This window comes from Passer domesticus, chromosome 15 (assembly GCF_036417665.1).
Source record: "Passer domesticus isolate bPasDom1 chromosome 15, bPasDom1.hap1, whole genome shotgun sequence".
Classification (NCBI taxonomy): domain Eukaryota; kingdom Metazoa; phylum Chordata; class Aves; order Passeriformes; family Passeridae; genus Passer; species Passer domesticus.
The window spans coordinates 6,497,723-6,515,591 of record NC_087488.1 but is presented as its reverse complement, the minus strand read 5'-3'; the positions used below and the strand labels follow the sequence as shown (position 1 = coordinate 6,515,591).

Below are 17,869 nucleotides of genomic sequence, written 5' to 3'. Positions count from 1 at the left end.
TCTTATTTAAGAAGGAAGATAAAGCACTGTTTTTAAATTTCTTTATTTTTGGAGCTGCTTGGACATTTTAGAATCTTCCTTTGTGTCAGAGATCCATCTGACTTCCAAAACCTGGCTACCTAGGATTCATTTTGAGACTGGTTAAACCCCATGTATGGGCTTATTTCAGGAAGCACAGCCATTATCAACAGGATTGCTTTCAAGATTAATAATTAGACATAGCTGTCTGCCCCAAGAAATAATATAACTCACTGTAACCTAAATGCTTTGCTTTTGTATCCATTTAAGTTCCCCAAAATGCCCATAAATCAAGCGAGGCTCACCTGTGATGGCCTTATGAGAGCAGATGTGGTTCAAAGTGAATGAACTAATTGATTTGATAGATAACTCTCCACAGTCACAGAGTGCAACTGGGGGAAGGTGAGGTATTCCCCATAGCTCAGTATGTTGTTTTGGTACTAAAAAGCAGAGTGATTTGAAACAAAGAGAACATTGGTAAATAAAGCCCCAGTGGAATATGAGACATAGTGGAGATGGACAGCCTATATACAAAGATTTTTATTTTATTTTCAGACATCTGTTCTCCTTATTTAGATGGTATCCTTCATACATCCTATATCTTTATGGTATTTAATTTCAAGAGATGAATTATGTGAGTTATAAGGAACTACCAGTACTGGTAGAGGAAGGTTACCTAGACTGCTCCTTTCTTAAAATACCTCTGTGTATCCCTGCTGGATTTCCTGAGTCTTGGCCTTTCACTGGGCTGATTCACAAGCTCACTGATGCTCTCTTAATGCTTTTTGTTTCTGATACCTGGTGAATAGCCTTCTGTAAGGCTGAAAAATGGTTTTTGTTTCCAAAAATGCAACTAGGCTTTCTACCTTCTAACAAGTGCATTTTGACAGTTTTGCAGTAAAATCATGGTTTGGGATTGGGTTGCGTTATTCAATTTTTTCTTTTTCCCAGCCAAGTGGGTGACCTGTACAGAACAAGTCACCCTCACTGTGTTCTAAACTTTCTCAGGTTGCCGTGGGGACAGCTGGAGCAGGACCCCATTTTTTTTCCTAATGCTGTCACCAAAGCTTTGTTTTGGTGTTTCAGATGTAAATTGTTGGCAGATGAATATTCCCTCACAGCAGAAAGCCAGTTACTTTCACCAGTATTAACTGGAGTAACTTCACAGCAATTGCTTTTCCTGTCTTTGGAAAGTTCTTAATTTTCCTGATTCATCATTCATGACAACTGCTTGAAGAGGTTTCACTGAAAGGACAGACTCAAGATCTCTGCATGTGAACTCAGGTGTTCCTTGAGGTGAAAGATGTGCTCCATGGCTCATTTAAAGTTATTTTCCTATGGAAAATGAGGTCTTCTTTGGCTCTTCAAGAAACTATTTACTTACATCAGTTTAGTGATGACTAATTATATGAATAAAGCAGAAGGACACTGCTTATAAAAACCATGAAAAAAAATCTAAATTTAAAAAATGGCAAAGCATTTATCTGCAGTCATGGCAAGGGTCATAAGGGAAATGATACTCAGCTATAATCTGTCCTCTTCGCTCCACAATATGTTCAGTCAAACACATTTTTCAATATTTATTTTCTGGGTGAAATACTGACAGGAAACGAAACTTGCATACAAATCCCATAAAGGTAAAGTATTTTAGGATAATGCTGATTACACTGATGTACAGAACCACATGATCCAGCATGGGTTAAAGAATCAATGATTTATATTCAAGAAATATTTGAATGTACAAAACAAATTGATTTTTTTAAAAACACTTTTTGTTCTCCCTTTATTCTTTGAGGAATCAGTACTCTGCTTCTTATGTTTGAATTCTTTTTGATCCCAAAAGCTGCAGAATAGCTGTCACTTACCCAAAGCAGCAAAGCAGGTCCATATTGCCGTATTGCCATTTTGTAGACCCACAGTTTTGCCCGTTCTCATTGAAATATTCATGGTAAACATGGTAAGGCAAAGCATTTCTGTAACTGTGGAAATGAAAGTCTGTCTAGAAAGGAGGCATCTTGTAAATAAACTTTGCATCAAACCCCAAAATCCCTGCTGATTCATGTGAATCTTCTCAGGATTTTATTGCCTGGTCACAGTCTTGTTGGCTCGTTTCAGCCTTTGAAAGCATTTTTCACCTGTCTGTCCTGGTTGATCAGGAGCTCACACTGAGCCACCTCAATTGCCAGTGTTTGAACAATCTGTGAACGAAAACCCAGATGGTGAGTGAGCTCCAGCCCAGGAATGGCTCATGAGCTCTGTGCAAAACTAGTCATCTTCCATAATTAGGTTATTTTACTGTATCACATATTGAGCTACTTTCATTAGATGTGACACTCTATTTTTTGAAAATGTAAAGGATCAAACCCAGGTGACTCTGCAATAATCGCTATAAACCCTGCTGTCATTAATTTCTCTTTGTTTATTTGCTATTCTGTTACCAAAAAAGAAAAAAAAAAAGTGACTAACTTCAGCTCTTGTAACAGGTCTAGATAAGCCAAATAGGTAGTGTATCATTAAATGGATATATTTAAAAGGAAAAAAAACCCACAGAACCTGTTATCTAGCAAAATTCTTAGGATGAAGCCATGACCTAAAAATACAGAAGTCTTTGCAAAATGGATTTCTGCAGACTCCCTCTGGAAATGGGAAAGAACATGCTTGATTAGGCCAGTGCTAACCTTTTAAAATCATGTGTCTCATATTTATTCCATGAAATAATAAAAGGGGACATGTCAGATATTGGAAAGCCATATTGTATTCCCTTGTGTTCTACTGTCCTCCTCTAACTTCAGTGTTCTTCTCCTAGAGCAAACTTTTAAAATAAAAGATAAGGCTTTGGTTTGTCCATTTAGTTGACCTTTATACTTTTAGTTGCTGTGCATTTGCACCACTTAAATTACAGAGTAGGAACATTTCCACCCTTCTGGCTCTGGTTTCACCATGTGTGAAGCCAGAGAGGTGACAGGTCCTTGGGAATCAAGTATTTTCTGCTTTTTGTAAGAATAAGTGAATCACTTCCACCCTCACATGTTGTTATGCTTTGTATGGAAGTACAAATTTTTGTACAACCTCCCTCAAATTGCTCCCATGGTGATAATGGAGGAGTTTTCTCCCTGGGCACCTCAGTGAGCTGTTTGTGTTGGGAATTGCCTGCTGTATCTCTTAATGAATAGAGGCGGAATTTAATAACTTAAGGATTCAAAAATATGCAGCGTGTCTTGGAGGAAAGGTTTTCCTTTCAGCTCTTCCACTTCAGTGCTTGCATTTACTTGAAAGTTTGGCATGGGTCTGTGCCCTTCCACAAAGGAAAACCCTGTGGCTGGGGCCTGGAAATTCATGGCAGAGAAATGCCATTCACTTCATGTTTACCAGGGAATCAAGGCACCACTTCAAGTAATCCAAGACAAATGGTACCAAGTTAACACCCTGCAAGATGCATGTTTTTACCTACACCTGAGATCAGCACAAATAATTTTATCCAGTATATTTTTGATGTGATGCTAAATTATTGAGTTGAATTCATGACTAACCTCCGGCTTTCATTTTTTCCAGTCTTTATAAAAATGAAAAATAACTACGATATTTCATTAAACAGGGAACAGCTTGCACTGCATGTGGAGACCTGGCACCACATGCTGTAAATCTTTCTGAAAATGGAATGTCTGATTTACAGTGGTGCAAAATCAGAGAAAAAGTATTTTTGCTGATCTCTGTGAAAGAGAGTAAGAATGAAGCAATTAAGATAACGTTAAAGTCCTACTTGTAGTCCTGTCATGATAATCTTGTTGCTATTTGAATAAAATCATCCTCTGGATTGATTTTTAAACTCTCTTTGATATTGGTTTTTCCCTTCCTGTCATAATATTGTCTTACCAGTGAAGTGACTGTCCCTTGCTATGTCTGCAGAGTGGAAAATTATTTGGTCCTCAATTTGTTGACCCCAGTTTTGTTCTGGTTTAGAGTTTAATTTTCATTTAGCAAAAGCTACACTAGTTTAGATAACAAATATTTCTTTCCTCAAGTGACCAACTCCTGCAGCCTTTTCCCTGGCAGGCACAGAGCACCACCAGGGCTTCCCTCAGCTGTTCCAGCAGCTGGGAGTGGCCCCTGCTGAGCTCGGGGAGAAGCCAGAGCTGGGAAACTGAGATGTCATGACAATAGCTGAGGATGAGGTTTCCAGAGGAATATTCCTGTAATTTGCTGGAATAGGGAAGTGAAATGTGCAATTCTGACAACAGTGACAGATTTATAGACTGGGTACACTAATTAAAAACAACTTACTCTAAGATATTAATCTGTAAATGACAGCAGCAGGAGCGCTGGGCTGCTTTGTGCCCGAGCGTGGGAACGTTGAAGTGCCCTTCTCCTGCAACAACAGAACCTTGTCACATACAAAATTCAGAAATAACATTAAGCAAGATACAAATTGAAGGATTACTTCCTTCTGCTGTGAAACATATGGGGAGATGTTCTGCTGTAAACTGTGCACTCATGTGCAAGACAGAAAGAAACAAAAAGTTTTCATTTGCTCTTTACTGTCTCTTTTCATTGCTGTTTCTTTTTCACATGGATGTAGTGAAATTTAGCTAAGAAGTTGGAAGAGGATACTTCTTCCAACTAAATCTTTGCTCATACTAAATGTAGCATCTTGGGATTGTCATGCTTTGAGATTTATCTGAGAAATTCCTCTGTAAACATTTTCTTGCCCTGGATAAATTCCTTCCTTGCAACCTCCACCAGTAATCTCAATAGTTGGAGACATTGAGGAATGAAAGAAAAATATTTCTAGTGTGCATTCAAAGTACTTCTGATATTACATCTGTATTCCTACTTCAGCAATGATTTAGAGGGATGTCTCAATACATGACAAGATGACAGTTAAATGAAAATAACAGAATAATTTTGTTTTTTACAAACATCACTCTAGTTTGCATTTGAATGTAGAAAATTGGAACTTAGTATTTTATTACACATATGGAATTTAAGTCTGTATAAAGCAGAGGAATAATAATGCTTTTTGAAAAGAATGTGAAGCTTAAAACCCCCCAAAATGAAAGGCTCTGTAGATGTTTAAGAATACAATAATTGAATCTGATACGGTTTTATTTATTTGCTATTTCTTCACTAAACTTCACCCTTCCCCCCCATTTAATGGATATGTCCTTGAATATTCTCCTTGTAGTCATTTAAGTATCTGCTGAAGTTCCTAAGGCTGCAATTTCCTTGTAATCTTCCATCTGTTTCAAATGCATTGTAAATACAGTCAGGTCTTCAGCTCCATAAAAGCATCCAGTGAAGTCAGTGCAGTTACATGGAATTTCTTCAGATGAGCATCTCACTTGTGGTGTTCGTGTCTCCATTTTTCCTAACCCCAAACTTCTTTTCACTGTATAATTACAGTTTTTTTCAGCATTTTAATCACAAATTGATCATGGTTGCCTGATTTTGACTAGACTTTGCATTCACAATTACAGGAAACAGGTTTTTGTGATATGGGTGTGACCTTTACAAAAATGTCTGAAACTTGTTTCATAAACTGCTTTTCTAACATAATATTTACAAAAGGAAAGGATTTACTTTTATGACTTCTCTTTTGTTGTCAGCCTGATGCAATGGTGACACAGAGCATTGTGCTCAAAACTTCTTAATTGCCAGAGAAGATGCCAAAGACTGCTCTAGGTTAAAAATCTGTATTTGCTAGTTAGAAAGGTCACACTTGAAAATGTCCATTTTTTTTGGAGAAGTTCCTTGTGATGCACAAAGGACCAAGGTGTATGTATTGTTTGAAAGAATTATTCCATTGCTATAAAACACATAAAGAAATGGGGAAGAGTGAAAGGATATGATGGATGTAATCTAATTATTCTACTATAAGGGGTTTTACTTTTTACTCTAATTTAGCATAATCATAAATGGAAACCAAGATAAGAGTTGGAGAAGAAAACTGAAGTGTTTGGCTTTAAATTGCAATATTTTTTTATGATCAGTTAGAAGCTGCAGCAAAGTCAGATTCATGGCACTGTCTGTAGATATCAACTTTACTTTGTAGCAGTAAATCAGTAATTAAATGGTTAAATGCTAACTGAGCAGCTTTTCTGTATGCTGGGTTCCTTTAGCTGTGAGAGTCCCCATATGAAAATCTTATTTTCTGGTTTCACATGTCTAGTCCAGGTCACCAGGAAATAGCTCCTAGAAGAATTCAGCAATCAAATATTCCTTATTCAGTTCTTCTCCAAAACATATTTTATAACATTTGTAATTAACCCAAAACATTTTAAATCTGTCTCTGGCGTTCAGAATGTCATGAGGTACCAAAGAAGCCATGGCAGATGATTTCATTACCACCAGCAGTGTGTATTTTATACCTTCAATATCAGTCTTCAGGGTCTGACACAAGTTGTAAGACTTTTATTGCTGTCAAGCTATATAAAATCCTGGTGCCAGCTTCTTAACACTTGGAAAGTAATAACACTCCTCATCTTCTATTTAAAAAAGTACAGACTGTTTTCTTGGAATAGATTTGCAGAGCTTGCAGAGCTCAGCTATCCTTCTCACTAATATTTGTATGTTTAACACCACCCTGCCATGAAACCCAAATCAATTAATCTGTTTCTGTTCCCTCCAAGTGTAAAATAGGATAGCAGTTTGTGACCATGATCATAAAACTCTTTAAATTAAAAGCATCGTATGTGTCTTCCTTCAGAAGCCTGCATAAGAAATCTTGAATGATTCATATCTTATTTTTAAATCATAAGCTTTTGTTTCACCAGGAGTTCATGCTTTCTGTGTCTGAAAATGATGCAAATAAGTTGCCTCTACTGGTCAAGAATAAACACTGAAGTAAAATAAAAATAAAGAATTATACAGCTTCCCATGTATAGTTTAGGCACTCTAATTATTGTATGTAAATGCAGAATGTAAAATTAAACAAATAAATTTAGATCTTACGGCAACTTAGTAAAAATACATCACTGAAAGTGTTTGGAAATTTAGTGCCTACAAAATGAATTGTGCTGCCTATTTCTGATGATGTCAAAATAAACAGCACCTGCCCTTATGCTGTATAAAATGTTACGAATTCTGTAAATCATAAGACAAATAGAAACAAATCTGTGTTGGGCAATATTGCAGAGCAATTGCAGGCTCTGAGGCCATTGTTTGAAGCTATCCCCATTTAAGTCCTTTAAATGAGGACACTGACAGATTGCTGGCTGTCCTTGGAGTCCCATCCTGTTAATTCTCTATCAGGCATCAATGGGCCATGTGCTCTGAGCAGAGCAGGCCCAGCAGTGAACTCAGTCCCTGGGGACAGAAAATCTCCTTCTGCAGAGTCTGAAAGCTTCCACCAAGCCTAGTGAAGCTTGGAGATGAAGTCCCCCTCAGACATTATGTCTGGAAGTACAGAGCTCCTCCAGCATGTATACAGCATGCATTGCAGTTTATTTCTGTTGTAACTACAAATTGATGTGAGTTTGTTGGGTTGCATTCATGTGTTTACAGGAATGTAAAACTTCCTGCTGGAGAGTTGTTTAACTGTGGGTGGCTGTCCCCAGGGAGCTTCCTCAGTAGCTACTGATTTGGGTTGCTGTCTTCAAGTGATCCAGCACTTGGAAATTTCCAGTGTAAATACTGGTTTGTTCCTTTTTGGCAAATATTTTGATTAACTGTAAGTACCTATGATCAGTGTTGCTTACTGATGGTCTGAAAATGATAAGCCACAGAAAGTTACTGGAATGCAATGGAAGTTTGGCAGCTCTGGTAGAACAGAAAGCAGAAGAATTAGAGATTCTGTTCCCTTTGGAGCTGTACCAAGTTGCTAATCTTTTGCTGTGTTTGGTGTTCTAGGATGTCATGTCCACGTTCTTCCAGTTTGGGGCTTCCATCCAGCAAGAAGCCATTATCATGCTGAAGATCATGCAGGATTATGACTGGCACGTGTTCTCTCTGGTGACCACCACTTTCCCTGGATACCGAGATTTCATCAATGTCATTAAGACCACTGTGGAAAACAGTTTTGTGGGCTGGGACATGCAGAACGTCATCATACTCGATACTGCCTTTGGAGATGCCAAAACCCAAATCCAGCTGAAGAAGATCCATTCATCTGTCATCCTGCTGTATTGCTCCAAGGATGAAGCTGTCTACATCCTGGATGAGGCTCGGTCCCTGGGCCTCACTGGCTATGATTTCTTTTGGATAGTTCCCAGCCTGGTCAGTGGTAACACAGAAATCACTCCCAAGGAGTTTCCTTCAGGACTCATTTCAGCAGCTTATGATGAGTGGGACTACAGTTTAGAAGCTCGGGTACGGGATGGCCTTGGGGTCATTGCCACTGCTGCATCAGCCATGCTGGAAAAGTACTCCTTCATTCCTGAAGCAAGAACGAGCTGCTATGGACAGCTGGAGAAAAACGACCGGCCCTCTCAAACCTTGCACAAGTAAGGATGATTGCTTTGGGTTATTTTAACCTCTGCTGCCTTGACACTTTTCTCTTTTATTGCTGCTCTATGTTTCTTGAAGGAGAATATTGTATTTTGCTAATCCCTTAATTGAGGCCTTTTTAAGCAGCAGGTTTTCAGATATTCCAGGAGAATGTGCAACAGGACTTGCTGCACTGATAGCTGTGCTCCTGGAGATGATGTGTGCTGTGGAGAATAAACACTGCTCTGGATCTAGTGTTAGAAGATGACAGAAATTGGTCTTAGAGGGTATGAAGCTGAGTGAACAAAATTGGACTGTTGTGTACTTTAACTATGAGGTAAAATTGCCAAAATGCTCTGGAGGCTGTGCCTGTATCACTTGCATCAGCAGGAACCTGGTAATATTTTAGAAGACAAGCAATGTGCAGCATTAAAGTGCTATCCCTGGAAATTGTAGAGTATTAGATTAGTTAGGCAGCTTTTATCACATAAGAACTGAAATCTGTCCCCTTTACTTGTAAGGGTATATTTTTGTCACCTGCAATAGAATAACTGTGAAACTTAACCAGCATTAATCTGAGCTGATATAGATGTTTTCTCTAAACAGTTTGTCAGATGGGAAGTGCCCAGGTTTAAATCAGAATTATTTTTTGTTGTTAATATTTTCCTTTTAATTATCCCTTTTAGACATGATACTTCAGATTACGTCTATCCAAAATGGTAAAATATTTCTTTATCTAGTCTGTGAGAGGAAGTAGGGTATCTTGCATATTTTTTAATAGCTCTTGACAATATGGAAGCTACTAAGAAGTATTTATGACCTTTGTTCTAACCAAATAGTGCAGATGAAGTGCTCTCTACAAAAAAAGCAGGCAGAGGAAGGAAAGTTGGTGCTGATTTCAAAAAGGAGATTTTGGAACAGTTTTAATCTTGAGATGCATGTGCATATTTAGATTAGGAACTGATTACCACACGATATCCTGGAACAGTTATTTCCCATGAAAACAGCATCTTTGCACGCAGCATTCTTCAGAAAATTAAAAGCCAAATGCAACTGAGTAAATGGATTTTAACGTTTCCTTAGTGAGAACTTGCCTTTAGTATGACACTTGCAGGTTTTTTTGTGCTTCCTTTCCTATTTTTGAACCTCTACCTCTAAAACTACAATTCCCTGGAGACATTGTAGAAACCCCATGATTCTTTTCCTACTTTTCCTCATTATTTTAATTACCAAAATAACAATGTAATGCTTTAATCCAGTAACTGTTTGATACTTTCTGCTTCCTAAGCTGACCAAACCTGGGAGAAAATTCTAATACAGACTTTCAGTACTTTCTTGAATCTCTTTGTAAGTAACAAACGGGGCACCATTTTCCCCAGTGAGGGGCTGTGTGGCCCAGCAGGGCTCTGGGAGAGCTGTGGTGTGTCCCTGGTGTCAGGGCAGAGCAGGGGGAGGCACTGCTGGGGGGCCTGTCCCAGCCATGGCACCCCCGTGCTGGATGTTAATGTGTGTGCTGGCAGTGCCAGGGGGCAGTGGAAGCATCCTGTTAACCACACTGTGCCTTAACTGCAGCACCTGACCTACAAACGGAGCAGTCCACTATTAATAATTGAACTCCAGTTTCTGTGAAAGTTAAATTGTGTTCTGTCACAAGTGCTGGGGTTTAAAATACTCTTGGAAAGGGCACAAAATCTTGAACCTGTTTTGAAAAAGGCTTCTACCCTATTGTTTGGCTAACACACTAATGTAGATTTGAATTAAGTATTCAGTACTCAGGATAAACTGTATTTCTCTAAATAATCTTTATTTTCTCATTAAACCTGCATGAGTACAAGAACAGGGTTTGTGAGTGCTAGGGTAGTGAGATTAGACTTCACCAGGAGATTCTGCAGCATGCAGTGCATGATGCACCCAGGAATTATTAATAGGAGAAGCTGTAGTGCACTGTGGTTAAAAAAGTCACTTCCTGATATGAAACACTGAGCTGTGAAGTAAAAATACCTTTTCTGCACTGGAGATTCTTTAAGCTTTTCCAACACCACAAGAACAAGAAGGAGGCTGTTTTTAATTTAGAAATCCCAGAATTATACTAAAATAAATAAACTTTAAATAGTCCTTCTTATGTAATAACTCCCCAAGACTATTCCTGTCACATATAATCTGCTAGCAAGGCAAGTATATACAAGCTTTTATCAGTACTAAGTAATCTTGGGGAGCTGACCAGTCTCTCCATGCCAAGGTGAATTACATTAATTCATTGGACTTTCTCATCCTCATCACTAAATTTACTTTTCTACTTTACATGAAAAATCAATGCCCTAATCAGGGTTTTATTGTGAGGTGGAATCTTCACAGTTTCAGGTCCCAGACAGTGCAGTTTCATACTGTAAACTACAAGATTAATGTATACATGCTGTATTAAGAAACTCGCCTGAAGAAAGGATTTTGGAGCATGTTCCCAGTGGAAAGGGCTAAAGTAACTGCAAGCAGCTTATAGACCTGGGATCTGCTGTGCTCTGCCTCCCTGTCCATCTGGGAATCAGTGCTGGAGAAGTAGGGTTGAACAAGAGGACCCTGCTGCAAGCTCAGAAGCAGGGAACTCGGTGGAAGTCAGGGAAGAGGCTGTGTAAGGGGATGCCTGAGCAAAACAAAGCTCAAAATAGGGAAAAACCCCAGGATTTTTAGGCTCCATCTATTGTAATGACAGTCTAATTCAGCTTTAAACCCAGGACAGTATTCTGAGGCTATGCTATAATAGCTAATTTGCTTGTAAATGGAAGTTAATAATGCTTTATGTATGACTTCCCACATCTAGATTGCAATTTTATCTCTGTTTGTGAAGAAATTCTGTGTAAAGAAAGCAGTGAAGTAAAAGCTCCTCCTCCCTCTTTCTCAAATCCTTTGAGTATTAAATTGGTTTGAAGATATATTTGTTTTGAAGCACACAATTTGTCTTTCCCCCATCACTGCAATTCTAAGATGCTTTTATTGGCTTCCTAGACCCAGAAGAAAATCAGGTTTGCTTTAGATTTTGGAATGATCTGATCAATGCTCATTTCTGGTACACATGGGAAAGCCAGTTTTTCCCTATGAATAAAGGATTTATAATAAAATACAGGTCTCATTTTCAATGCATTAAAACCACAGATATATATGTATATTTGTATCTGTATTGATTCAGATAATCTTTTTCTATCTGTGTAAGACCCAGATCTCCCAAGGCAGAAAACCACTACTGTGTGAAATACTGGCACAGCAGGATAAATAGAATTAGCACCTCATTAATGCCAAGTCAGTTGAACAAACTCTTGTTCCCTCTAAAAAATGGAAAACACAGAAGCAAACAAACAGCAAAACACAATAACCCTGCCAGTCATGGAAAATGCTGCTGCTTTGTGCATTGAAATGGTGCTGCTTTGTGTACCAGAGTACTCGTGGTGTGTATGGAACTGCTGACCCTGGCAGAGACCTTTCACTGCAGCTTTTCCAACCACGCTGATCCTTACAGGGATGGGTGAGGTTGGTGAAGCTGTTGCCATTATCCTGAAAAGCAACAAGATGTGTCTGTCCATAGGTAGTCAGGTGTTTGCTGACATTTGGTGAGAGTCTGTTCTGAAATACAGCCCAGCTACAGGCAGGATTTGGAGAGCCATTCTTCAACAGTGAGGGTGTAGGTCCAGAAGGTATCCTCCCCTTGCCAGGCACAATTTCCTTTATTTGTCATCACTGAACCAGGAGCAGGAGCAATGGGCAGTCCACAGGGCCAGGGACAAAAGCTCAGTTGTCCTTGCTGCTGTGCTGCTGTTACCCTTCAGCACAGCACCCTCTTCAGAGGGGAGGGTTTGCTGTCCCCTTCTCCTGATAGTCAGTCACCAAATTCAATATTTTGATTCCAGCTTCCATCATGACAGATAAATTTGCCTCCTTTGAGAGAAATCTGGGATTAAAGGGACACAATAGTTTGATGACTAATCCAGCAAATCTGTTTAATATTTTCCCACTTACAGATCAACAGCCAATTGATAGAGGATTTGTTCAGAAGACTTGGGAACAATAGGTATCGTCTTCTTCACTGGATGATTGAAAGTGTATAGATATTTAACTAATTATATATTAGTCCAAAGTAAAACTAAACTTCACAGGCAACAAAGGAGGGGTTCTGTAGGGGAACACTGCCCAGAGACCCCAGCATGGTGCTGGTTTAATTACAAAATTATTCAAGAAACTATTGAAAATCTGTATTAGAATTTTCTCCCAGGTTTGGTCAGCTTAGGAAGCAGAAAGTACCCAACAGTTACTGGATTAGAGCATTACCTTGTTATTGTGCTAATTAAAATAATTTAAAACAAGAGAACAAGCATGGCTCTGGCAGTGGAGTGGAGCCTGCCTTCAGGGCTGAAAGCAGGGCTCAACATCAACATGTCAGTGAATGCTCTTGGAGATGGAGCTGCTGCAGGCACCATCCCCCTTGCAGGAAGCCAGGCACATATCATGGGGAAGAGTTTGGGATGCTTCTGAGGTGGTGCAGCAGTATGGGATCAAATTAGGGCTGGTTTTGAAATGTTGATGTTAACAGTAATTAACTTGCTAAACATCCTGGTGTTCATTTACACTCATCTGTGGCACATCCCAGGCAGCTGGGCCCTTTAACTTTGCTCCCTCCCTCTGCCTCCCTCTCAGAAGGGTTCCCCAAGAGTTTTGTTTTTGTCTGCACAGCTGGGGCAGGATGACTTTTCCAGAGCCAGTGAACGCTTTAAGGAGCAGCTGGCAGGAGGTCCCAGAAGCTGGCATGCTGTTCCTTTTGCACAGTCACTGAGCAGATCCCTCCCAAAGTTTTACTCATCCTGCTGGCTCCAAGCCTAGGGAGACACAGCTCCAAAGCAAGGGACCCTTGTGCTGGGAGGGGGAGGAGGAGGAGGATACACAAAGGGGAACAAGTGACTCTGCATCACTCTAAAGGATTTGAATTTATATTAAAAAAATCCTACATAGCATAAGATATAGAATTGACTTTAAAAAATGCATCAGTACCTTGTTTAATGGGGTTCTATTGCAGATGTATTTCTGTATGTACTTCACACTTTATATATTCTACATTAAGCATTTTTTTATTTAATTTTACAGAGGAAATCTGTTTCTTAATGATAAATAATGTGTCTTGGGGGTTTCTACTGATAAGTGTCATTCAAATGTCATGGTTGAATCACAGTAAGGAAGTTCAGCAGTTCAGAGCCTCAACAAGATAGTGAAGAAAACACAAAATTTGGATTCACTCCTGCTTTTTTAGGTATGAGGCTGAGTGAATGCCAAGCCCAGATAGGCTGGCTGTCTAGGTTATTAAAATGGTTGGGTTTGCAGGAAAAGAAAATATTGCCAGATAACGTTGGTTTTGAGGCATTTCATCTGCTTTAAATCTCAGTTTGGAAATTCCTTCTTTGAGAGAGAAGAGGGAGAGTTTCTCTCATGCAAGATGTATTTCCCCAAGCCTCTCCTGCTTCTCTTCATTGCCTGCAGCTCTCAGAGATTTGAAACTCTGCCCCACGGTGAAGAAGACACTAAATAAAAAATGATAGTCCCTGATGATGGCACCTGGGGAGTTTATCAAGAGTGATTATCTCATCTGAGGGCAGGAAATGTAGCTCTGAACTCAAGGCAGAGAGGAGTCCCCTGGTCTTTCTGCTCCCTGCAGCTCTCAGGCCCTGTGCTTTGTTTTACAGGTCTAGGGACTCAGTTCTCTCCTTAGAAGGTAGCTTAGAAGTGACACATTTTCATTATTGCCTCTGCCTTCCCCATTCTATTTTTCCCAGCTGCTGGTGTGTTTGGGAGCTGCATTTCAGGGGAAATTCACATTAATTATAAACAAGCCTGCAGAGCTGATTGTGTTCCTGAGCCTGAGCAGTCCTGGAGGGGACTCAGGTGGGTGGGCAGGAGAGTGTCCATGCTGAGGATGCTCCTCCCTGGCATCCCAGAGAGAGCACCTGGGGGGTGCTGAGGCTCCTCAGGTGGCCTCACACCTGCTTCTGTGTCATGGGATTGCTCTGCTGTGCTTCCACTCTGTCCTTGTTGGCTTTCTCAGGTCACCCTGACAAGTTTTTGAAACCAGGGCTAGGGTTGATCTTTGTTTGGAACAAAGTGACCTTAATAATTTACATAAAGTTATGGTTCTTTCCATTAAAATAATGCCCAACACAGAATCCATGAAGCCTTCTTGGTTTTGCTCTCAAATCCTTGGATGTGTTAGGAAAACACTTGTGTTTCTTCCATAGACATATATATAGTATATATATGGTAAACCTCAAAAGAAATGCCATAGCCTGTAAACATGTTTGCTTTTTCTACCATAGAAGTAGAAAACCTCAAAGATTCTGCTCCAGGATTTCAACTGTTCTCATTCAGTATGGGAAATCCTTAACAAACACTCATGGATGAGGAAGTCCATGTCTCCTGTGAGGAGTCTGGCCAGAAAGGTGCCTCTGTGTCAGCAATATTGTATCCAAGCAAATGGTGCTCTGGAAACTGAGCTGTGACCCCTTTGGCAAAATCTTCACCCATTTGTTAATTGAATTAGAGTCGATGAAGTTGTGATACTGTAGTTACAGGGTAAGAAACCCCAGCTTTTTCACTATGTTCTGGCTTTCTGGCTAAAGTTAGAATTTTGACAGGGACAAATATTCAGTTTTGGCATTAATCTGATGTTCTGTGTGAACTACTTGGTCTTTCTGAGGTTTATAAAAATAAAGTTGGAAACTTTTAGAGAAGTTTGTAACCTGGGTGCTTCAAAGGCTTGCTGTGAACACGACAGCAAAGGTGTTCTGCTGTGGTGTTCCAACAATTCTCAGTTTTTTGAGTAAGGTGACAAGCAAAAGAATTGTATAAATGTTTAAAAGTGTTTTTAAATACATAGTTAAGGTTAGGTTCTTTGAATGATAAAAAACCCTGTTTTGAATTCGATGTGAGACTAGCTTAACTTCTGTCAGAAAAAAGGTGCCATTTTGTATCACCTGGGGAATCTTGCAAATTTCAGTTTGTGAAAGTTAATTAAGACTTCAGTGTCATAATACCATCACAGGGCCTTGTGCTAGCGTGCCTTTGCAAAGGCTGTAGCTTTAATGAGGAGTGAAAACAGATTAACTACAAATCCAAGGTGTGTTGCTAATTGCCCCATCAAAGTAAGGAGTTCAAATAACTAAACACCTCATTTAGTTAAGAACAGGAATTTGCATTTCCAAAGCTACTTCAGAAAAATATTTTATCCAATTCAGAAGCCAAAGACCTCTTGCACAGAATTAACCTTGGGTAAACTTAAAACTCTAGAAGAGTAATATAATATAAATTCTTCACAGCATTATTCCTAACCAGGAGCAGACAAGCACTTGGTTATTTTTTGTAGGACAAGCAGTTTGGGATCGTGGCCAGTAAAAGCAGAGCAGGACTTCTGTCCTTTGCGGAGGGAAAATGACAATTCAAAAGCCAGTGTAGGTTGTAGGCATTGATTTTTGGAGAACACGGCAGCTGATGAATTTTGTACAGAAGAATGTGCTTGGGGAAACAAGAATCTCTTTGAAGTTCTTTTTTATTGCTGCAGTGTGAGAATCTGGGGTAGCTCAGAGTGCGTCACTCGCACCTTTGTATCAGGATCAGAGAATGCAATTTTAAGAGACTTTTCAGATTAGGGAATTAGAAAAAAAAAAGCGAAAACCTTGCAAAATGTGTTTCTTTACTTAATGGCTGGTAAATTTACCTGATTTAAAATATACACTGAGCTCAATTTTTCACTTTAGAGTTGTGGTTCATATTAGTCTTTTTTGGAACACTTGAGCTTCAGCACTACATCTTGTGACAGCCCTTGCCTGGCTTCCAGACTAGGACATTTGAATATTAATCCCAAAATATGATGGGTAGTGTTTGAAATCGGGGGTGGTGATCCTGCTGAGGAAGGGTTTAACCTCCAGTCCCATCACCATTTTCTGGCAGTTAAAAACCCAGGTGAGCACAAAAGCTGAGGAGTGCAGGGCGTGTGTTTGGGGTCCAGCCCTTGGCAGGGACACACTGCTTGGCTTTCAGCTCCAGTGGAATGGGCTGGCTCCTGCCTGGCCTTGCCAGGTGATGCTTTCATTGTGAGAGGTGTTACCTCATGGGTGTGAACTGGGACAGGGTGCAGAAGTGAAAATGCAAGTATTGCCTGATTCCACAGCACATCCTTGATTTCCCCTTGTGCTCCCTTCCCGGGCATTTCACTCCCTGGGTTGCAGTGAATGTTGTGCTGGTTCCTTACATGGGAGCACGAGTAAATCCTGTTTGGTGTTTGCTGCCTCTCAAAGTGGCAGATAAGATTTTTGTTCCCAAGCAAGGTCTTTCACTGTTGGATGAAAAATGGAATGTACAGGAAATTAGTTCTACTGGACAGCAAAGTTCTGTCAGGGGGAAAATTTTGATACTGGAAACCTGTAATAAAATGTGAGTTATTACAATGGGTGAATTTACAAATTGCTGTCAAACTGGTGTTGAATGATGTTAATGTGGCTGTTCAGGGTACTGCACATTTATTTATTAAGTGTTATGGTACAATGCCATTATTTCTTCTGGGTCTATATATGTTTATTTAGTGTGCTTCTGCTACTGGGATTTTCAGGCAGCTATGTCAATACAAAGCCTTTTCCTTTGAATCTAGAGCTGAGGAATTTTGTCTGTGTCACATTCTCCAGGAGATTATGCTGCCATTACTGCTAAAAAAGCCAGCCATAATAACCAACCAACTAACCCAAAAATCCCCTCCAAACCCATACAAACATGTAAAGCAGTGTAGGTGTCTTGTTGGTAAATCACTACAGGTAATGTAGGAGGAACAGTGAATTTCTGCCCTTCAGAACACATCTCTCTATAGGATGGACATCTGCACTTCTGCCTGCATCAGTCTTGGGCTGAATTTCTTTCAATTAAATACAATGAGAATTCAGAGCAATTCAGTGTGAACAACTTCAGACCACAGAGATGGGCTGGGGATGTATTTTCTTCCCGAGATTTTGAATTGAAGTTTTACTTCTTACTGTGGGATAGCCCTGTCAGCTTTACACTAACAGTGTGGAGTTTTGATTTTTTTTCCAATATTTTACAATTTTTCATTCTTTCATATTTTGTTTTGTGTCCTTCTATTTTTTTCCCTATTCAAAATACAAATTAATTCATATGTCTTTTAAAACCATTGAAAATTAAGGTAAATACAAAATAATAAAAACATAAATTCTTTTTCTTTTGAAATTACTGAACTGAATATTTACCAACACCTTTTTAGCTTTCATGTGTGTTTTGGCATTAGTGGAATTTATCCTCATGGCACAACAATATTGTGCATGGCTACAGTTTTGGGAAGATCTGACAGGACTCCTGGAGGTCTGAACAGGGGAAGGTAGATCAGATGCACTTTGCTCTG

The 17,869-nt window shown here is 39.5% G+C and overlaps 1 protein-coding gene across 7 annotated transcripts in view; it reads left to right on the top strand.

The window, feature by feature from the left end:
- The window catches only part of GRIN2A (glutamate ionotropic receptor NMDA type subunit 2A), a 161,311-nt gene that overhangs the window by 81,180 nt on the left and 62,262 nt on the right, over positions 1-17,869 (top strand). For all 7 annotated transcript variants that reach the window (XM_064390750.1, XM_064390749.1, XM_064390748.1 and 4 more), the window contains one exon: positions 7,864-8,456. In XM_064390750.1, the coding sequence (XP_064246820.1) occupies positions 7,864-8,456 (593 nt within the window). The remainder of the gene's footprint in view (positions 1-7,863; positions 8,457-17,869) is intronic.